This window comes from Schistocerca americana, chromosome 5, assembly GCF_021461395.2.
Source record: "Schistocerca americana isolate TAMUIC-IGC-003095 chromosome 5, iqSchAmer2.1, whole genome shotgun sequence".
NCBI lineage: Eukaryota > Metazoa > Arthropoda > Insecta > Orthoptera > Acrididae > Schistocerca > Schistocerca americana.
Window position 1 is genome coordinate 135,637,927 of NC_060123.1, and position 24,241 is coordinate 135,662,167.

A 24,241-nucleotide genomic window follows, 5' to 3' on the forward strand; every position below is an offset into this window, starting at 1 on the left:
CCATTGTACTGTAGCATTCTGTCCTATCCACCAGTCAGGAAACTTTTCATTCATCACTTGAATTTCAACATGGGAAGTGTATGCTGGGCAGCCATCGTGTTTGGACCACATATACTGTTGCGTGGAACTACTTCTGGGTCAACACATAGAATGTTCATATGAAAATGTGCATATGTATTTGCAATTAACATCCCTGGAATGAAGTATGGTACCACAATGGAATTTTCCATGATGTTGCACCACAGGTTTATGCTTCATGGTTGTAGTTGTTGTACCTGACAAAACCAGGATGCATTTTCAGCTACCCAGGTAGTGCATGTCATGTAAATTTACATTATTGTTCTTCATAAGCATTACAATGTCAGTAAAGAGCACACAATTTGGGAAAAACGAAGTATAATATCCCAAGTGATGCAGAGCAAACCAACAAAAAACTTTCAAAATCACATCTGCCAAGAGCCTGATGTAGTGACAGATGATAAGGGTGGAATTTATGTTGATGCAAGATGTAGATGACACTCCCCTAGCTGCTCCCACATTTGTTGGCAATACGTCTCATGCCACCAATTGCTGTGTAGAAGTAGCATGTCTAACTTCTCTCCAATGGTGTACATCTCTGCATGCAAGAAATGTCAAAGTGAAAATGATCTGCCGATTGACAACGTACTTCCTCATTCCATGTAGGCTTTCACGGCCGGCGTCTTTATCAGTAAACTCTTCCGGGCTAAGTTGCCGTGGTCGATCTGTAGAACTTCTTCTCCCTGACGTTTCGTTCTCAACTACGGAGAACATCTTCCGAGGTGAGTCGACGACTGGCTGCTAGGAGCTGGGGCCGCCGCTTGTATAGAGATCGTAGGGGGCGCCACCACACGTCACGTGGCGTCGATGTGCAGCTATCTCTGGCTGTCGTCTGTTCTCTCGATCGCAGGCAATCGATTGTCACGTGATTGATGCAATGTCGACCGCCATATCTTATCCAATTTTAATCCTTCTTCTTTATGATTAAAATTGTATTGATGTTTGTGGATTTCAATTGCCTCTCTATACATACGTGTATAATAGTGCGACGTCCTCGCTAGCACGCTTGTTTCACCAAATTTTATGTCGTGATCTCCATCCTTAAAAACATGTTCCGCTACTGCCGATTTGTCGATATGTCCCAAGCGACAGTTTCTTTTGTGCTCCGTCAACCGTGTATTGATGCTTCTTTTTGTAGTTCCTATGTAAACCCTGCCGCAACTACACGGAATTTTATATACCCCTGGGGTGGCTAGGGGGTGACGAGCATCTTTTGTTGATCTTAGGCATTCACTAATTTTCTTAGTAGGTCTAAAAATGGTCTCTACCTGAAACTTGGCTAGTACTTTTCCAATGCGATCCGTGATATTATGGATGAACGGGAGAAATACTTTTCCAGCTGATGGTTGTTGCTGTCTCCTATTTTTAGGCATTTTTCTATTTGGGTGAAGTGCTCGATTAATCTCGTTTTTCGTATAACCATTTTTCGCAAAGGCCATTCGTAAATGATTTAGTTCTTCTTGTAAGTAGCCTGGTTCACAAATATTATTGACCCTATCCACTAGTGTTTTTATGACCCCCCTCTTTTGCCTAGGGTGGTGGTTTGAGTTCTTATGGAGGTAGCGATCGGTATGTGTACCTTTCCTGTAGACCTTATGGCCTAAGGTCCCATCCGCCCGTTTGATAACTGATACATCCAAGAAGTTAAGTTGTCCATTCTTCTCCTTCTCCATAGTAAATTTAATCTTTGGGTTGATGCTATTTAAGTGTACCAGAAAATCATTCAAGTCTTCTTCCTCATGATTCCATATTACAAAGGTATCATCCACATACCGATACCACTTCGAGGGGCTTTTTTTGGCTGACTGCAATGCTTGATGTTCAAAATATTCCATGAATAAATTCGCAATTGCGGGACTTAGGGGGCTTCCCATGGCTACCCCATCGATCTGTTCATTAAATTCACCATTGTACTGAAAATAGGTTGAGGATAGACAGTGTTGGAACAAGGCTACTATATCAGTAGGGAACATATTGGCTATAAGGGAGAGAGCTTCATCAACTGGAACCATCGTGAACAAAGACACTATATCAAAACTGACAAGTATGTCATTAGGACCGACAGTAATTTCCCTCAATTTCTCAATGAAGTGTAGAGAGTTTTTAATATGACTCTCAGTTTTGCCTATGTGAGGTTGTAACAAAGAGGCAAGGTGTCTGGCTAGTTCTTGGGTAAGAGCTCCAATTGCGCTGACTATTGGTCTCAAAGGAACATCAGGTTTATGTAACTTTGGTAATCCATATAATCTCGGAGGATAAGCCTCCGTTTCACAAAGATACTTTTTAACTTCTGTAGGAATTGAAGACTGTTTTATCAGACGATTGGTGGCATTCAGCACATTCGTTGTGGGATCCTTTTTCAACTTCTTGTATGTGCTGGGTTCCAGGAGATCACTGATCTTCTTGTGATAATCCTCAGTATTCATTAAAACAGTAACATTTCCCTTGTCAGCGGCAACTATAATAACATTCTTGTCTGCATTGATCTCCCGCAATGCCTTCCTTTCCCCTTGAGACAGATTGCTGCTGGGTGGCTTAGCTTTGCGTAATATCCTGGAGATTTCCATTCTAATTTCATCAGCAGAATATGATGGTAACTGACGAATTCCTGCCTCTATATTAGCAATAATGTCCTCCACGGTTGACGGAGCACAAAAGAAACTGTCGCTTGGGACATATCGACAAATCGGCAGTAGCGGAACATGTTTTTAAGGATGGAGATCACGACATAAAATTTGGTGAAACAAGCGTGCTAGCGAGGACGTCGCACTATTATACACGTATGTATAGAGAGGCAATTGAAATCCACAAACATCAATACAATTTTAATCGTAAAGAAGAAGGATTAAAATTGGATAAGATATGGCGGTCGACGTTGCATCAATCACGTGACAATCGATTGCCTGCAATCGAGAGAACAGAAGACAGCCAGAGATAGCTGCACATCGACGCCACGTGACGTGTGGTGGCGCCCCCTACGATCTCTATATAAGCGGCGGCCCCAGCTCCTAGCAGCCAGTCGTCGACTCACCTCGGAAGATGTTCTCCGTAGTTGAGAACGAAACGTCAGGGAGAAGAAGTTCTACAGATCGACCACGGCAACTTAGCCCGGAAGAGTTTACTGATAAAAACGTACTTCCTGCTAGTTCTGCAGTACAGAGAAGTAAACAGTTGAAAGGCTTGATACAACAATGTAGCGTGTGTGCAACACAAATAGTGGATTCTGGCTGACTTGCCTTTCAACTTTAGGATGTTCCTCAGATTCTTTTGCGAACATTTTCAGCCTCAAATTAGCTAGCATTATATCACTACACTTGTCTTTTTAATGGACTTTTTATCACATACTGAAGTACAAGCCCTTTAGTGTACTATCATTTGCTGAAAACCTTGTTTCAATATCTGGAACAATTCCTGAAATAAAAGGGGTGTTAACATCTTACGTGACTCACCCTGTATTTAAGACAGATATTTTTCAGCATCTTTATTCCACCTAAATACTTTTATTTAAAGGTTTTGAGACAATAGTGTGTGAAATTTGTAATGCGAAACTTTAACTTCACCTTGTCTTTAAAAAAGGGGAAAAATAGAAATTTCTTTGTATAACAATGCTGGCAAAGACTGAAAAATTATCTGTTTGCATAATTATTCTGACTGTGAAGAGACATTACTGCTTATACTGCAATCACTGCTTCACTACCCAAGTGAGAAACTGGTGAAGCCACAAGACAAACGGGCTGGCTGCAGATGAGATCATGATACCAAGTGATAGTCAAGCTATACATAGCCGACAGTGTACAATGCACCAGAGGGTTTATGGAAACGTAGGGTATATTGCAGGGCAAGTCCCCACCTGCAGAATTCAGAAAAGCTTGTGTTGGTAGGAAGGATCCAGATGACACGGACTGTCATTGAATTGAGCACATTGTATTCAGCAGGTGGTATGTTTATGGCCATTCATGCAGATATACAGCATGTTTGCATACATTAAATGGATTATGGACAACTATCATCTCTAGTGGATTATGGACAACCATCAGCTCCATGAAGGATTGATAACAATGAAAATATGTGTCAGACCAGAAGTCAAACCCAGATTTCCCACTTACCACAAGCAGTCACCTTACCATTTGGCTACCCTAGCATGCTCCAAGGGCAGATCAAAAAGCTCCATATGTCATCAACTGTTTGTCTACAATCTTAATGCAAACATTCATTATGTATATTCCCAGGGGATGAGACATTGTAATTGAAGGTTGCCTTTCTGGTGTCAATGAATAAATATGCTATTGAAGTGCCTGTGTTGTTCAGAAGTATGGTGCAGTGTTCCTTATGACGTGCTTACATGTCCAAAGGAACAGCATGTTTGTTCTCATGCCCATGTAGAAAGCAGCACAGTGGTTGCAGCTTAGTTTGTGAATCACATGACGGCTTTCACAGGTAGCCCTGCCTGCAGGAAATGGACAGATGACATAATGGCTGTGACATGCTGCTCCCTGTAGATGGTTGGCGAACTCCTTACCAGGGCTGGTGTTGACCCGGTCATGAATTTGGTCACTTGTTCTCTCTGACAGTTATGGAATTTACCAGAGTGATCCAGACTGGCATGGGCACATAGGAGGTTTAGTTGTTCTTAGGCGAGATGGACAGCCAGGGGTGCTCATGGGATGTCCTGGAGCCACAACCCTATTTTAACTAGTGGGGCTACATCGGATATACTCCATGTATGATGCCATAGTAGCAGTAGTACACGGAAGGGAGACTGGGAGGGGCAATGTGATTGGAGCTGCACAGCAGTAGGTTGCCGATCAACAGGACAACTTGTGATATAGTGGGAGTGACTCTCCAGCATCTAGCCAATCACCAGGATGAACATCACTTGGCCACTGTTGTACTGGCTGAGTTAACCATTAAGGGTACTCCTAGTGCAGAACCTGACTTACCTGCATAGTTCTCTGGAACCTAACCTCATTCTCTCCATGAACCATCTCCATCCCAGGAGAGGCGTATTTCTGCGAATCAGATGCTGCAGCACATACAACAATACCAAGGCAACCATCATTCAGTTGTGACAATTAGCATCACCATATCCATCACCTTACTCTGTACTCTTCATCTACCTTAGGTGGAGAGCCATTCACCAATGCGATTCCCATACACCAGATACTACTAAAATGAACCTGTTGGGTGCAGAATATGATTAAATGAGAAACAAAATGTTATGAGAATTTGTAAGAGTGGAAGAGTCTAACAGTGTTACTTTTAGTTTGATTTGTATTTATTGCAGCTACTGATAGTGTTATGTGCATTCATAATTAAGGTTATTCAGTTAAATAAATGGAAGATTGTACTAAAGACTGTTAAGGGATATCCAACGGAAGAGAGGATTTTGGTAGCATTATTCTTTTAGTTGATAAATTATTACTTAAGAAAATTGTAGATCATGTAAATAGAAAGCCAGTGGGCTGATGCTATAGGCTTAACCTTGTGGTTCAAACAGAATGGACATAAGAAAAATGCATTGTACACCACTGTGGAAGTATATGCTGAGTCTTTACAGAACTACCCTGAGCTAAGATTCAGGGACTGGATCTGCTAGAGGAGGGATGTAATGTAGTGGTGCTGTTATTTTTTGGCACTGCTAAGTAAAATAACAGCACTGGCACAACTACCACTAATGGACCACAGATGCCAGTAGGTGCAGAATGAGACAAACACCATAGCAGGAGATGCAGCAATATCACCAGCCTGTTTCCATATTGTGGACCAGGGGCCAGCACTCACAGTACCAGTGATGCAACAGAAAGACAAACCAACCATGCCAATAACAAGCGAGTTGACACACCTTCTCACCTTGTTTCCATGTATTTGGTTGGAAGCAATGTGTTGGCACAACTAGTGGGCAATGGACCTGTATAAATATCCATAATTTTTAGTCAAAGGGATCACAGTCTCTCAGTGCCAACCACAGGGTTGATAGGGAAGGTGAATGGTTTACTTCGGTGTATCGGAATAATTTTAGGAAAATGTGGTTCACCTGTAAAGGAGACTGCATGTAGGATGCTGATGCAACCTATTCTTGAGTACTGCTTGAGTGTTTGGGATCCGTACCAGGTCAGATTTAAGGAAGATATTGAAGCAACACACAGGCAGACTGCTACATTTGCTACCGGTGGGTCTGAACAACATGTAGGTTGAGATGCATCCAGAACTGAAATGGGTATCCCTGGAGGGAAGGTGATGTTCTTTCTGAGAAACGCTGTTGAGAAAATTTAGAGAACCAGCATTTGTGACTGCCGAACAATTCTACTGCCACCAGCATGCATTCCACGTAAGGACTACGAAGCTAAGATGCGAGAATTTTCAGCTCATACAGAGACATTTTTCCCTCACTCTATTTGCAAGTGGAACAATAAAGGAAATGACAAGTAATAGGACAGGGTACCCTGCGCCACGCATTGCAGGTTGGCTTGCAGAGTATTTATGTAGATGTAGATGTAGATGTAGATGTAAATCATGAGCCCTGGGTTCCACGACCGAAAAGTTGACTTCTGGTTTAAAGTCCACTCCGTTGGACTTGGTGCCTTCTGCCTGTTTGGCCACCTCAGGGTGCACTTCAGCTACAACTGGACTTCTACCTAGGAGGGCAGCCATTCATTTCATGAATGGAGTAGTGCAGCTGCCCGTCTGCCTGTACTTGTGCAAGCAAACTAACACCATAAGGCACCACCCACAAGGACAGATACCACCACCAGTGGCTTGGCTATCTTCCTTTGCAAGAATCATAGTGGGATTTTGCGTCTGCAGGTGCACCTTGCCCCGAGCTGCAGATTTGTGATGGGATGGTGTGTGTGTGCTGCCACAGCCGTCTCATGCCAGCATTCTGACCTGGCCACCATCCGACTGCTGGCTGCTTGTTGCCTCCGCACTACTGTCCACATGCACCGAGGCAGTTTGCTACTGTGGAATGACACTACGAGTGCTGAGCTTGTTTTCTAATAAAACTGTGACTGTTTATGGTGGTCTCTTGAGTCACCACCAGACAACACCCTGATATCAACCCACCACCTTAACTCGACCCTATCACTGTTGAGGCCATCCACCCAGGGCTTCTACAACAAGGTGGTCTGTGAGTTGATCCACATATGGATTAACCAGTTTCTGGACATACCAGTTACCATGAACAGTTTTGGACCAGTTTTATTTTGCCCAATTTGTACGTATAGGGCACACAGTATAATATACATCACAACAAGCAATATTAGAATATCAGTTATAATATGATATATGTTTTACATATCATATAGCTTGAGAAATTGTTTCAGCTTGCTGTTAATCATATAAGGGTTGTTGGTGTCCTTGTTTGTGTTCAGTGGAAGTTTATTGCAAATCCATATTCCAGACTAGATAACTGCTTTTCATACTATATTGTGAATTATCGAGTCTGAATATATCTGACATTGACAGAATAGGAGAAAGCAATCATAAGCAGATAATCAAATGTAAAATATAGAAATTTCAAAAACTTCCAGTAAAACTTTTTAATACAATCAAAAATTTTCTATATATTATCTCAGTCACACTGAAAGTTTTTTACAAAGTGATGACCAGTCTCAGTAGCTTAACTACCACCTTCAGGTCTGAGAACAAAAAAAAAAATTACCTTAAGTAACAAAGTAATGTAAAAATTTCTATTACCTTCCTTTTTTAAAGAAATATAGAGAATTAATATAGGGCATGTAGTATTATAAATGCACTCACATTATACAACACCACTGCATCATCTGTGGTATGTTAATTTTTTTTTTTAATTAAGCCAGTAGCTATTTTTACACAACTTTGTTATTTAAGCCAATTTTTCTTTCAGTTTGTCTGTTCTCAGTTCTAAAGATGGTAGTTAAGCCACAGAAACTGGTCATCACTTTGTAAAACATTTTTAGTTATTGAGTCTTTGTGAAGGCTTTGCATCTGCCTTGTCTTTTGTTTGTGAATGTCACAGTTAGTTTGGAAAAATGTTTTATTGTTGATTGCAAATGTCATCAGTGAGTAGCAGTCCAATTTGTAACTTCACAGATCAACCTCACAGCTCTTTTTTGTAGTCTAAAAATGATTTTCAATTTTGCAGCATTTACCCGTGATGATATACATTAGAGGAAAGATAGAGTAAATCTCCAAAATATAACTCAATTATTATTTCCCTCTCAATATGGGGTAAAACATTTCTTAGTGCAAAACACTACTGATATTAGTTTCTTGAGCAGGTGCTTAATATATTCATTCCATCATAACCAATTATCTATTTATATGCCTAGAAATTATATGTCTAGTTTTTAAGTTTTTTCCTCAACAATATTTATTTCAAGAACAGGTAGTGTGTTTGCTGTTGGAAACTGCATTAGAGTTGTTTTTGAAAGGTTTAATGATAGACTATTGGCTTTGACTTGCTTTGTGTACTTGCTGTGTTATTATTTCAGTTGTAATTTGTATCAGCAGCAGCCAACACTGTATTTGCTTTGTTATTAGCTGATGCTGGTAGATCATTAATGTACACCATGAAGATCAGTGGTACAACAATCCAGCCCCAGCGAATGCCATACATAACAGTTCAGCATTCTGTTTTAGTTCTTTCACCGGCACCGGTTAAGGCAACTCTTTGTTTCCTGTTATTTATGTGAAATCCAGGCCAATGTAATGGTTTGTTTTTGATGTCATGTGGGATTGAGTTTTTGTGCTAATGTGTTACGTTTTACACTGTGAAAAGCTTTACCAAAGTCACAGAAAATCCCCACAGTATACCTTCTACATTACAATATGATAAGTCAATCACAATATCTGGTGAATGAATGTCATTAAAAAATAATAATAGTTGTCAACAGAGGAATATGTAAAGATACTTGAAGCTGTATTGTAATGACTATTTACTTCATGTATACTGGGTTTAAAAAATATTTCACTTACAAAACACAAGCAGATCATAGAAGCTTAATCTCTATACTGTATTAATGCAATATTTGTGGTGAAAAGGCTGATATTCAAGTGTAACAAAGATTAAGCAATACACAGTGTAAAACTTAATTTACAATAATGAGCTTATTAGTTGCCTAACAAATTATTCTTTTTATATTTTTATTATGAAGCTGTCAAAATGTTTCAGGTTTTGAATTCAGGGCATGCAAAAATGGAGCATGCTCTGACATCCAACATTACGTGGTATGAGGCATTAATATCTGTGATGAAACTTCATGACAATATTACTGCAGTTCTTGAAGCATTTTCAGTGGAACTCGAAACAGGCACTAAAAAACTGTCCATTGATATTGTTGTTAAACATGGTTATGAGTGGATAAAAGTCATAGCAAAGAATGCAAGAAATGTCATAAGTTCCTTGGAGGGTAAGTAACATCTTTTTCTCATGAAGTACTGGGAAAAAGAGATTATGTTTCAAGATATATGGCTGAATTCTTCCAATGTTAAGTCAATATATATTCTCTCTCTCTCTCTCTCTCTCTCTCTCTCTCTCTCTCTCACACACACACACACACACACACACACACACACAGAGAGAGAGAGAGAGAGAGAGAGAGAGAGAGAGAGAGAGAGAGAGAGATATTTGGTGGGGAGGGGGGTAGGGAAAGAAGTGAAACTAGTTGTTCTTTTAACACAGGGCAATTTAAATGGGCACAGTATGGATTAAAGAGAAAATATATCACAACATCTACTTCTTATAATTATTTGTCAGCACATGGGAATTGAGTTAGCAGAGTTTCTATCAATACACCCTCACCATGATTGTCTAGGGTACGGAATTGGTCCAGTGGTTGGAACACATGTCTCATTTAAAGGAAAGATGTCTAATTGCTTATCTCGATTTATGTTTCCTGCGATTTGCATAAGTCCATTACTTGAACATACCACAGCTGCTTCCTCCCAACCTCCTCCAACTTAACAGGTAACCAGTCTGACTGACCAACAACTATCTTCATATCATTACTGTAATTGATACCTTAAGACATCAAACAGTGTTAACCACCACAAAATTGTTTCTATGAGTAACTTGTCATCAAAGTATAAAAAATCTGACCATATGTAATATTTGAAACTCAGTATATCTTTTACGACAAAAATCAAACAATGGAAAATCCAGGATGGAATGTAACAACATTATTAAGTCTGGCTTCAGCTGCCAGAGGCTGCAGTCATGTGTGCGTGAGTCACATTTGCATATATATGTGTGTGTGTGTGTGTGTGTGTGTGTGTGTGTGTGTGTGTGTGTGTGTGTGTGTTTTCTATTTTCAACAAAGACCTTGTTGGGCGAAAGCTTATATTGTGACAGGCTTTTTGTTGTCTGCAACTAAGCATCTCCTCTTTATGGTGAGTATTTTTCATCATCATTATTTTCCAACTCCAGTTTCCTCGGTTTGGTGTACAAGCGCTCGCCATCTCGCTCTGTCTTCACAGATCTTCTGTTCCACGCCACCTCCCCTTTTGTGTCCTTTCTTCTCCACACCTGATCTTACTGTCTCTATCCAGCATTTTCTTGTTCTTCCCTGTGGTCTTCTTCCTAATGAGCCTGGGGTTGAAATACCTTTTGGCATGTCTTTGGCTGCTCATTCTCATTATGTGCCCATACCTCTGAAGCCTGCATTTCTTTATGACACTGGTAACAGGAATGTAAATACCAGCTACTTTTCTGTTCACTTCATTACTGATTTTATCCTTTCTAGTTGTTTGATTCATAGTTCTAAGGAATCTTATTTCTATTGCCTGAATTATGCTGAATTCTTTGTTTAGTAGGGTCCATGTTTCTAAACTATATGTTAGGACTGGTTCAAAATAGATGTGGTGCATGGTCTCTTTTCATTTTCATGGAATTTTATCATCCCAGAGAAGAGTTCTGATTTGTCTGTAAAAATTCGATGCTTTATGTGTCCTGCTAAATATTTCCTGCTCAATGGTATTGTCTTTTGAGGTCATGGTTCCTAGGTACTTGCAATGTGAAACAGATTCTACTTTGGCTCCTTCTAGAAATATATTTGAGGTTGTTCATTGCCTGATGATAGTAATTTCTACTGTCTTTGTTTTACTTGTTTTCAGTCCAAAATTTTTGAATGTGTTGTTCCAATCATTAAATTTATTCTGTGCTTCAGCTTTTATCTCTCCCCATACTATAAAATCATCATCAAAAAGCTGGGCATTCGGTTTGATGTCAACTTTCTTGACAGATTTTATGATCTTGTCCATTGCTATTACAAACAGTAGTGGTGATAGGGCATTTCCATGTTGGACACTTCTCTTTGTTTCAAACCTGTCTGGACACAACTGTAACACTTTTGGTATAGCATCTTGTCTTTGTCAGTAAGGTACTTTGGCACCTTTAGGACATCTAAACATTCCCATATTTTGTTTTGAGGAACACTGTCATACACTTTTTCAATGGAAAGTACAATCACGAGATCTCTTCCATATTCCCAGTACTTTCCTGTTGACATTCGTACTGCAAAAATAAGATCCATAGTATCTTGGTATTCCCTGAATCCATGTTGTCGTTCTTCAAGTGAAGGTTCTACTGCCTTTCTAATTCTCATTTCTATGATCTTTTCTAGCAGCTTAAAGATGTGTGACAGCAGAGTGATGCCTCTGTAATTTCCAAATTCTCGTCGATTGCCCTTTTTGAACAGATGTAAGAGGACTCCTTTACTCCAGTCCTCTGGGATTTTGCTTTCTTTCCAAACCACTGATAACACTCTATATAGCCAATTTAAGCCTAATATACCAGCTGCCTTTATCATGTCTGAGCTGAGATCATCAAAGCCTGTCGACTTTCCATTCTGCATGCTCCTTAATGCTGTTTCTACCTCACGCCATGTTAATGGGTGTCCATTAGTTTGGACTTCGTTAATTTCTCTACAGTTGCTGATGGTTGTGTTGTCCCCATCTCCATTTAACAGCATGTTGAAGTACTTTTTCATTTCATCCCTGATCCCTTTCTCTGTTCATATTAAGTTACTGTCATCCATTTCCAGGGCAAGGATATTTACACATTCATTTTGTTTGCTCTTTAGTATTTTTTATAGTAATTTCCCACTTCCCTGACAGCCTTCCTTTAACCTTGCAGTAAAGCATTCACAGCACTTTTCCTTTTCTTCCGATCATTCCACCTAGGTGTTCCCTTCTCTTCTGGTGTGGCACTTGTTTTTCCACAGATGTCTGTGGCGTCTGCAACAAATCAAACAATGGGAAATCCAGGATGGGTTGTACAATATTATGAGAGTCTTTTTATTGTGCCTATCTGCAACTCAGCAGAGTAGTGAGTAGGAGCTTCTCTAACAAAGGTTTCTTTGAATACAGACCATTCTTCTTCTACTCCCTCTTTCTCAGTTTTGGGTAATTTGGCTGCTGTTCATGCTTTACACTTTCTATTCTTTTCCACATCCTTCAACAACCAAGTCTTAATCTTTGGTGTTCTCTTTTGTTTAAATTTTGGCACGTGAACATCTTTTAGGTCAGCAGTTAATATTAGGCACTCACTGAGTATGACTTTAACGTCTATAACATACTGACCAGCTTTTCTATCAATGATGATGAAGTCTATCATAATCCTAAGCTTGCCATACCAGCTGTATCTCATAACTTTATGAGTTTCCTTCTTCTGATACCAAGTGTTCTTTATGGCTAAGATGTTTCACACACAGAAAAGGAACCCATGGCCAGGCTTATGGACAAAGACCTTAACGGTACCTTCGGCAGAGGAGGAGACCTTCAGAATGGCAGAGATGGCAGATGAGGCAACCCATCCTCCCTAGGGATAATTAGAAGAGGACACCACTGCCTTGTGGAAAAGAGCAACCTTCAAAGCTAAGGGAGTAAGCCCTGAAAGAAAATCCTCACCTGTGTTAGGTGTAGCAAGACAGCAGCTGAGCAAATATATACTGCTTTCAAAACTAAACTAAACCTCAGATGAATATTTTTATGACAAAAAATAATTTATATTTATGTTTGCACTTAATGGTGCACCTCATTTATACAATAACTACACATGAAAATGCTCATTTATGCTCAAAAATTCACTAATTGAGTTGAATGAATTTTGCAGTAGGTATTCTTCCAATTTGCTCTTGAATTCTGGTTTCCAAGGGCAAGTTAGATAGAGCATCGAAAACTTTCATGCCTGAGTTATGAACTCATTTCTGCACAAGGCTAAAATTTGCCTGGTTACTACGTAAGCCCTGTTTTGACCTCATGTTATGCCCATGATAGGCACTATTCATTTTGGAAAGAGAATGGATTTTGTTGATGAAATATACAGGGGGAAGATATACTGAGATGTTACTGTAAAAATCTTGTTTCCAGAACAGGTTAATGCAAATATATCTTGGATAGCCCACCCAGCTAGCCACACAGTCTTAACGCGCTGCTTCCCGAGCAAGAAGGCATGTCAGTCCGCGGCACAAATCTGCCCAGCGGATTAATGTCAAGGTCCGGCGTGCCGGCCAGCCTGTGGATGGTTTTTAAGGCGGTTTTCCATCTGCCTCAGTGAATGCGGGCTGGTTACCCTTATTCCGCTTCAGTTACACTATGTCAGTGATTGCTGCAAACACTGTCTTCACGTACATGTACACCATAATTACACGCAGACATTTGGGGATACACTCGTCTGGTATGAGACATACCCGGGGGGGGGGTCCACTGGGGGCCGAACCACACAATAACCCTGGGTTCAGTGTGGGGCAGCGGTGGGGTGGGTAGACTGCTGTGGCTTGTGAACCACTGAGGACTACAGCGGGATGAAGCCTCTCCGTTGTTTCTAGGTCCCCAATTTAATACACAATATCTTGGATGAACAACAATATAATGCATGCAACTCCTTTCTGAGCACCAAATTTATTTATTCATTTATTTTTTTTTGCCTGTGGCTGAATACCCTGAAAGATTACGCTGTAATACAGCAACACATGGAAATATCCAAAATAGATATCTTTGTTGGCGTCCTTATATGTAGATGATCCATTTATGTGTAAGGCAGAAGCTAGAAGCTGCAGAATGAAGTCTCTTGCCAGATCTATGATGTGGTCAGATAAGTCTAATGTACTTCATTGTACACACCCAGGAACTTAGCAGGGCTCACTTGCTGTATTTGTTGTCAAAATAATAATAATAATAATAATAATAATAATAATAATAATAATAATAATAATAATAATAATAATCTGCAGCAAATTGTGTGCCTAAGCTACTCCAGTTATCCAACCAGGGAAAGGGGACTTACAGTTTAAAATGGAATCTAAACAATGTGTCATTCCTGGTGACTCCTCACATCATTGAGATATGGAGGTTAAATAAAAAAAAAAAAAATACAGACTGAAAGATCAAAGGCCTGACCAGGATTCAAACCCATAATATCTTGATTTCCAGTCATGCACTTCACTGCTAGACCACCAGACTTCACTGTTGTTCATTACATTTTATATTTATGTCGTCTTGTTCTTTCTGTGTCACATGAGATTGTACATAATGGCTTTCTTTGACACTCAGAGAGATCCCATTATAAGTAAATCAGTTGAGGTTATCATGAAATATGCTGTTAGCAGAGGTTTGCAAGTTTTTCCCTGTTGTTTTATCCACTAGGAGACAAGTTGCATCTGCAAAGAGGGTGAACTTGCTCAGTTTAGTGGTAAGGAGTGGTAGGTCACTTATATGAGGGGAGTTCAATAAGTAATGCAAAACATTTTTTCTGAAAGCAAGTCAGTTTTATTCAGGATTCCAATACATCATATTATTCCCCACTCTTTGGGCTACAATATCCTATTTTGTAACATAATCTCTGTTCAGTGTGATGACTTTGCCACCTTACTGGAAGGGCCTGTATGCTCACTCCACTGGTTGATGTCAGAGTCAGTGACTGGCTGCATCAATAACCTCCCATCATCCACATACTGCTTCCCATGGAGTGCCAAACAGATAGCAGTTGAAAGGTGCGAGATCCGGGCTTGTAGCTGAGGACGAACAGCCCAATGTAGTTTTGTGAGCTCCTCTCAGGTGTGCAGACTTGTGTGAGGCCTTGTGTTGTCATGGAGATGGAGAAGTTCATTTGCATTTTTGTGGTGGTAAACACTCCTTTTCCGCTACTCCTCCCCCCCCCCCCCCCCCTCTCCGTCCGACCTGCAGCACTTCATTGTTTGCCAGGCCCACCATACTGTCCCTCCCCCTCCTTGCTCCAGCCGTTTCCTTATCCCCACCCAGTCACCACTCCCATCATGCACTGGTGCTGCTGCTCACAGTGTGGTTTCAGTTGCCTGAGACTGCAGTCGTGTGTGTGAGTTGCAGTTGTGTGTGTGAGTTGCCTTTGTGTGGGTGTGTGTATGTGTGTCTATTGTTGATGAAGGCCTTAATGGCCGAAAGCTTTAATTGTGAGAGCCTTTTTTTGTACCTATCTGCGACTCAGATCTCCGCAATATGGTGAGTAGCAACTTTCTTGCTCCTAATATTGTTACATGTTTTTCCTATAGAAACCCTGTAAACTGTCTAGTATAGTTTTCGTGGCTGCAGCAGCACATCAGAGGACAGTGTTTCATTTTGTGAGTTTGTTATAGCTTCTTGTAAGAAGCTACTTACTTTAAGTTTCCTCTGTGTTCTTTAATTATTTGTGTGCTCATTTATCAGGCACAGTGCCATGTTTACTGGATGTCTAGAGTATATTTTTGCCATCTTTAGTATGGATAGGAACTGTGGTTACTATGTTCAGATGCAGGCTGAGTTGGTGACCCTTCACTCACAGCTCCAGGCAGTGTTGGCTTCAGTCACACGGCTTGAAGCTTCTGTTAGGGGGCATCACTGTGGGGGGCTGGTCATGGGGATCCATCGGTTGTCCAGCACATCTCGCGTGTTCCTGATTGCTTGACTACTGTGACTGGAGGAGGTACTGCCTGTTGAGGATGACCCCTCACTTGTGGCCGAGTGGGACATCATTCCAAGGTGTGGCAGGCAGTGAAAGATTGTCTGAGAGGCTATTGAAGAGGCTCCCCACTTCATCTGATGAACTGGTTTTGGGCACTACCTGTTACTGTCGAAATCCACGAGCCAGATGCAGTTGCTCACCCTGTTCTAGAGGAAGCCTCTCGGCCTGCAAAGTCTGGGCATTCACAGAAGGCAGGCTTACTGGTAGTTGGAGCTCCAACATTTGGTGTGTAATATGGCCCGTTAGGGACGTGGCTGCCAAAGAGGAGAAGGAAACCACTGTGCACTCTGTGTACATACCGGGAAGAGTCATTCCAGATGTGGAAATGATGCTGCTGGATACTGTGAAGAGCACAGGGTACAGCCAACTGTAGTCCATAGCTCATGTCAGTACCAACAGTGTGTATCACTTTGGATCAGAATAGATTCTGTCTGGTTTCGAGCGGCTAACTGAAGTGGTAAAGACTGCCAGTCTTGCTTACTAGATGAAGGCAGAGCTCATCTTCTGCAGCATCATTGACAGAACTGACAGTGGATCTTTGGTACAGAGCTGAGTGGAGCATTTGAATCAAAGGCTTATGCAGTTCTGTGACCATGTAGGTTGCCGATTCCTTGATTTGCACCATTGGGTGGTGTGTGTCTGAGTTACGCGTAATGGGGCAGGGATCCACTACATACAGGAAGTAGCTACATGGATAGCAGGTGCCATGTGGAGGCGATTGGGCAGTTTTGTTTTTAGGTTAGAAGGTCTCAGGAAACTACAGAAAGGGCATCAGTCTAAAAGGGCGCAGGGCATACACAGGGAGGTAGACCTAGCAACAATCAGTTTTGTGGCTGTAAACTGTCATAGAAAGCACTGAAGTTCAAATCGTTATAGGTACGGAAAACTGGCTAAAGCTGGAAGTTGGTTCAACCAAAATTTTTTCAGAGAACCTAAGAGTGTTCAGAAAGGATAGATTAAATACAGTTGATGATACCCCTACTCATACAATTACAGGTGTTGGTGACTTCAATCTACCCTTGATATGTTAGTGAAAATACATGTTAAAAGCTGGTGGTAGGCATAAAATGTCATCCGAAATTGAACTGAATGCATTCTCAGAAAATTATTTCAAACCTTCAGTTCATGAACCCATTCAAAGTGCAAATGGCTGGGAAAACATACTTGACCTATTAGCAAAAAATAATTCTGAGCAAACATGGAGCATCATGATGGATACAGGGATTAGCGATCACAAGGCAGTTGTAGCAAGACTGAATACCTAGTAAAAGCAAAGTACACCTATTTAAAAAAGCAGATAAAAATTCTCTTGATGCCTTTCTAAGAGACAGCTTCCACTCCTGATCTGACTATGTAGGTGTAGACCAGCTGTGGTTTCAATTCAGAGAAGTAGTATTGATGCAATTGAGAGGTATATGCCATGTAAATTAATGAGAGATGGTACTGATCGTTCCGGTACACAAAATGGGTCCACTGTTGCAAAAGCAATGAAAAAAAGGCCAAATTTAAAAGAGTGCAAAATCCCCAAGATTAGTAAAGTTTACAGAAGCTTGAAATTGAGCCCGAACTTCAAAGTGAGATGCTTTTAATAGTTTCCACAATGAAACTCTGTCTTTAAATCTGGCAGAAAAATCAAAGATATTCGAGTCATATGTAAAGTACACCAGCAGCAAGACACAAGCAATACCTTCTCTGTGCTAAAACAGTGGTGACGTTACTGATGACAGTGCCACTAAAGCAGAGTTACTAAAAATGGTTTTCCAAAACTCCTTCACTAAAGAAGTCAAAATAAATATTCCACAGTTCGAATCTAGAACAGTCACCAACTTGAGTGGAGAGGTAGATTTCCTTGGTGTAGTGAAGCAGCTTAAATCACTTGACAAAGGCAAGGCCTCCAACCCAGACTGTGTACTAGATAGGTTCCTTCCAGATTATGCTGATACAGTAGTTCCATACTTAGCAATTATGTACAACTGCTTTTTCTTTGAAAGATTATTATCTAACAACTGGAACGTTGTCCATGAAAGGAAATGGAGTAATCCACTGAATTGCAGATCCGTATCACTAAATTGCAGTAGGATTTTGAAACATATACTGTGTTTGAGCATTATGAACTACCTTTAAGAAAACAATTTATTGACAAATACTCAGCATGGATTCAGAAAATACCATTCTAGTGAAACACAGCTCGCTGTTTAGTCTCACAAAGTAATGACTGATATTGATAAGCGATGACAAATCGATTCCATATTACTAAAATGTAGACTTTCACGGCCGGAAATGTCATGCCCATTATAATTATCCGGGCTGTTATGCCGTGGTCGGTTGATGAATTCTGGGTCAATTTCCAACGTTTCGTCCCCGTCTGCAGAGGACATCTTCAAGGGGTCTGTAGCTTGATTCCATATTCCAGAATGAATGATTCCATATTTTTAAATTTCCAGAACGCTTTTGATATTGTTCCTCATAAGTGTCCTTTAGACAAATCTTCTGGCTATGGAGTATTGCCTCAGTTGTGTGACTCGATTCACGATTTTCCATCAGAAAGGTTACAGTTTGTACTAACTAACAGAAAGTCATAGAGTAAAACAGAAGTATTATCTGGTATTCCCCAAGGAAATGTTACAGGCCCTCTGCTGATCCTGATCTACATAAACGACATAGGAGACAATCTGAGCAACCCTCTTAGATTGTTTGTAGATGATGCAGTCATTTATCGTCTTGTAAAGTCATCAGATGATCAAAATCAATTGCAAATTGAGTTAGACAACATATCTGTATGGTGCAAAAAGTGGCAATTGACTCTGAATAATGAGAAGTGTGAACTCATACACGAGTCTCTTGTTATGGCAGCATGACTAGGTGCTATGTTTCAGTGAAATAAATGGGCGCCGGAGTCATATAAACAAGTCTGAATTTTAAGGCAGGGATCACTCGTCATCACTGGAAGCCAGGAATAGCATTATGACACCAGACAGTGAGGCAACTGGGCTCTGCCAGCTGCAACCATGGCTTTGAGACCAGGCTGCACTTGCTTTCTACCCAAAGTCCTTCCTGGAAGCTGTTTTACTACGTGACTATTATGTGAAATAACCCTTGCACAGAAGTTAGTAACTTACCTAATAAATGATTATTATTATAATTTCCTTCACTATCAGAGGGTTACATACTACCTTCTACTTTCTCTAGCCATTCTTCCATCTCATTTCTAATTACAGAAAGTGTTTCAGCTCTCTTATTTGTGATGCTTTCTAAATTAACTTTCCACCTAATTGTTCCTATTCACTAAAATATTCTGTACAGATTTAATTATGTGGAAATATCCTACTTTCTTTTCCAATCTTTCTTCCATTAATTCTAGAGGTTCATATACAGGGTTATTACAAATGATTGAAGCGATTTCACAGCTCTACAATAACTTTATTATTTGAGATATTTTCACAATGCTTTGCACACACATACAAAAACTCAAAAAGTTTTTTTAGGCATTCACAAATGTTCGATATGTGCCCCTTTAGTGATTCGGCAGACATCAAGCCGATAATCAAGTTCCTCCCACACTCGGCGCAGCATGTCCTCAGCAATGAGTTCGAAAGCATCGTTGATGCGAGCTCGCAGTTCTGGCACGTTTCTTGGTAGAGGAGGTTTAAACACTGAATCTTTCACATAACCCCACAGAAAAAAATCGCATGGGGTTAAGTCACGAGAGCGTGGAGGCCATGACATGAATTGCTGATCATGATCTCCACCACGACCGATCCATCGGTTTTCCAATCTCCTGTTTAAGAAATGCCGAACATCATGATGGAAGTGCAGTGGAGCACCATCCTGTTGAAAGATGAAGTCGGCGCTGTCGGTCTCCAGTTGTGGCATTAGCCAATTTTCCAGCATGTCCAGATACACGTGTCCTGTAACGTTTTTTTCGCAGAAGAAAAAGGGGCCGTAAACTTTAAACCGTGAGATTGCACAAAACACGTTAACTTTTGGTGGATTGCGAATTTGCTGCACGAATGCGTGAGGATTCTCTACCGGCCAGATTCGCACATTGTGTCTGTTCACTTCACCATTAAGAAAAAATGTTGCTTCATCACTGAAAACAAGTTTCACACTGAACGCATCCTCTTCCATGAGCTGTTGCAACTGCGCCGAAAATTCAAAGCGTTTGACTTTGTCATCGGGTGTCAGGGCTTGTAGCAATTGTAAACGGTAAGGCTTCTGCTTTAGCCTTTTCCGTAAGATTTTCCAAACCGTCGGGTGTGGTACGTTTAGCTTCCTGCTTGCTTTATTCGTCGACTTTCGTGGGCTACGCGTGAAACTTGCCCGCACGCGTTCAACCGTTTCTTCGCTCACTGCAGGCCGACCCGCTGATTTCCCCTTACAGAGGCATCCAGAAGCTTTAAACTGTGCATACCATCGCCGAATGGAGTTAGCAGTTGGTGGATCTTTGTTGAACTTAGTCCTGAAGTGTCCATGCACTGTTATGACTGACTGATGTGAGTGCGTTGCAAGCACGACATACACTTTCTCGGCTCCTGTCGCCATTTCGTCTCACTGCGCTCTTGAGCTCTCTGGCGGCAGAAACCTGAAGTGCGGCTTCAGCCGAACAAAACTTTATGAGTTTTTCTACGTATCTGTAGTGTGTCGTGACCATATGTCAATGAATGGAGCTACAGTGAATTTATGAAATCGCTTCAATCATTTGTAATAGCCCTGTGCAGGGTGGTCATAAACAGTCTGAAAAGCTTGCAAGGGTGTTGAACGGGATGTTGTGCTGAGAAATAACTGTTAAGGGGGAGGGAGGGAATTCAATACATTGTGTCGTTTCTGCGTTATTTATCATTGAATTTAACCAATCATGTCATTGCAGATGACATTATTTCCAAACATGTTTTTTGTTTAGTTTCCTCAAAACTGAACAAGCATAGCTTTTGTTTACCTAGCTTAAATTTAACACTACCAAAAAAGGGCACATTTTAACTAGTAATGACCATTTGAACAATAAGTATCTAAGAAAGGGAGCATCACATCCAATTTTTTTCTTATCAATTATTTCTCAGTACAGCCTCCCCTGTAACAATCTTAGAAGCTTTTCAGACTGTTTTAGACCACCATATATTTCCTTTCCTTGTTATAATCCTAATTACGACCTCCTTTCTAGCTTGTCCATCTTTCCATGTAAATGAGACATTATCTCAAACACTGTTTTTTTCATTTGAGCAAATCTATTACCTATTTTGCTAGAAAACCTTACATCTATTTGAGAAAATTTTTTGTTCATTTCTGCTTTTATTTCTGTTGATTGATTTAAAATCACCTGCTTAAATTTATTATACATTTCATTCATTTGTGTTGACTGCAATGAAATCACTTGCAAATTTTTTCTAAAGTTACATTTCCCTCTTTGAAAGTGATTACTGTTGGCCTCCTTACAACTATTAATTTGTAAGTCACAGAATTGGTATTGAAATTAAATAAAAAAGATAGTAACAGTAAATGATACTTACTTCTTTTTCTGCATCATTAACTAATTAATGAAATTCCATAAACAACTTCACTGTTAAGTGGTTACTGTGCAATGAATTCTTAGTTGCAATTATGACACTGACCTTGTCAGTTGAATATCTAGATATACAGTTGATTTATTTAGACAATGTTCTACATAAACAGTGAAGTTATTTGTGGAATTTCATTAATTAGTTAATAATGCAGACAAAGCAAGTAAAGATCATTTACTGGGTTGTATATAGCAAGCCCCACTTAAAGAGTTTGTAGATGCTGCAGAATGCATCTGCGTCTATCTGCAACTGCCTCGCACACCCACCTGTCGTAGTTGGTTGCTGACTGCACCTCCTGGCCGCACTCTGTTTGACTGATAACTGTGAAGTGCAGGTTGCCAATTACCACTGAGGTGGGTGAGGATGTTCACTGTGCTCTCTGTCACAATTTTCTCAAACTATTCTTCTTGTAGACTGATGGACAACCATGTCACAGAATTAGTGCAGGCCAAAACTCTGTATGTAGCTTTGATGATCAGCATTTTACTTTCCAGTGTTTAAGAATAGTCAAAATGAAATACAGTTTGCAGAAAATTTTTATTTGATATTGATTGCTAAATGTTGCTGAATAATGTATATCAGTACTTTCTTTTAAATTTATATTGAATATTTTAAAATCAATTCAAGTTCAAAATATGTGGCATTTAAAAATATCTTAATGTATTAAATATTCTTTTATGTCTCTTCTGGTTAACATTAATTCTTAATTGTGTAAATGTTGTATGTACGTATTTCACACCATCTAATAACAATACTTCACCATTGCTTTAAAATGATGTCTTAATTCACTTTAGAGGTGAAACATAAAATCTAGTCTTCAATTTTATATCACATTCAATGGAATCACAAAGCTTTTAGTCCCTTTTATGTGATGCAGATGCCTAGCTTTTCTTACTGTATGGCAGTGCTCACATACATAGTTATATTATCTGCACTACTAAGTAAGGTATTCTTCAGTAAATCATTTCTCCCTTTTTTATAATATGTCACTCTTCTTAAAAAAAATTCCAAAGTGAATTACTTCACTGCAGATTCATTTTTCACAACAGTCACCACATGAAAGGGTTCCAAGTTGCAAAACAGTAAAGATCTTTGATATGGAATTCTTCTTAAAATATTACTTAATAATTAATCTTCTGTTTATACTTTTTCAGAATGGTTTTCAATAATTTAAAGTAACTGTGAACATTTATTGAGGATTCCACTACAAACATCTGCTCTGAGAGGAGTCTAACTCGCACTAATTCAGATTATTCAAAATTTTTCAATATCAACATTAGTCATTATTGTCTTGCATGTTCTTTAACAGCTCATGTTGTTTACTGTTCTGAGAGCCCCCTTTACTCAGTCCGTGTGGTGTTGATAGCTCCATGCCGCACTTCTTGTGAGTAAAGGGCATCTGCTGATGAACTTCACCCATCGCATGTCACCCAGGAGTACTATTTAAACAGTGTAATGTTTAACATACTTGACGAGGGTACAAAAAACTTCGAACTTCTAACATTTATGAGAAAAATCCAAAATTTTTAATTCAGCAAAAATTCTTTACTCTTGCAGTGTTGTTGTTGTTGTTGGTGGTGGTGGTGGTGGTGGTGGTGGTGGTGGTGATGATGATGATGATGATCCTCATACTGTGGACGGATCATCATCAGTAGTTGTCACACCTCTCATTGCGTGAGACACAAAGGCACAGTGGACAAGTTTTGTAAGGTAATCCAGTATATTGGTGTAAAATATGCTGATCAGGAACTTAATGCTGCCCCTTCTTCTTACTTTGCTGGCCAAATCCTAGAATAATTTCTTTTTCACCCATTGGCTTTGAACCAGCTACCTCCAAATCAAATGCCACCACATAAAACATGCGTTAGTGATCTCATCTATGAAGGCAGGTGTATAACAACACACTATGATATCTTATGCATTTTAATATCTACAGTTAACAGCATGATTTACATTATGCACTACCTATATGAATTCTGTACCACAAAACTGCACTTTAACTTAAATTATTGTTAGTCTAATCATTGTTAATCTGAGGTATCAGACTTCAGTGAGTTAAACTGCTTATCTTGTAATGCACATGTTGTTGTTGTGGTCTTCAGTCCTGAGACTGGTTTGATGCAGCTCTCCATGCTACTCTATCCTGTGCAAGCTTCTTCATCTCCCAGTACCTACTGCAGCCTACATCCTTCTGAATCTGCTTAGTGTATTCATCTCTTGGTGTCCCTCTACAATTTTTACCCTCCACGCTGTCCCCCAATACTAAATTGGTGATCCCTCGATGTCCCAGAACATGTCCTACCAACCGATCCCTTCTTCTAGTCAAGTTGTGCCACAAGCTCCTCTTCTCCCCAATTCTATTCAATACCTCCTCATTAGTTATGTGATCTACCCATCTAATCTTCAGCATTCTTCTGTACAACAACATTTCAAAAGCTTCTATTCTCTTTTTGTCTAAACTATTTATTGTCCACGTTTCATTTCCATACATGGCTACACTCCATACAAATACTTTGAGAAACGACTTCCTGTCACTTAAATCTATACTAGATGTTAACAAATTTCTCTTCTTCAGAAACGCTTTCCTTGCCATTGCCAGTCTACATTTTATATCCTCTCTATTTTGACCATCATCAGTTATTTTGCTCCCCAAATA

At 40.0% G+C, this 24,241-nt stretch overlaps 1 protein-coding gene across 6 annotated transcripts in view; it reads left to right on the forward strand.

Annotated features, from left to right (window-relative positions):
* The window catches only part of LOC124616740 (UPF0415 protein C7orf25 homolog), a 185,255-nt gene that overhangs the window by 74,135 nt on the left and 86,879 nt on the right, over positions 1 to 24,241 (forward strand). For all 6 annotated transcript variants that reach the window (XM_047145103.1, XM_047145105.1, XM_047145106.1 and 3 more), the window contains one exon: positions 9,230 to 9,467. In XM_047145103.1, coding sequence (XP_047001059.1) covers positions 9,230 to 9,467 — 238 coding nt within the window. The remainder of the gene's footprint in view (positions 1 to 9,229; positions 9,468 to 24,241) is intronic.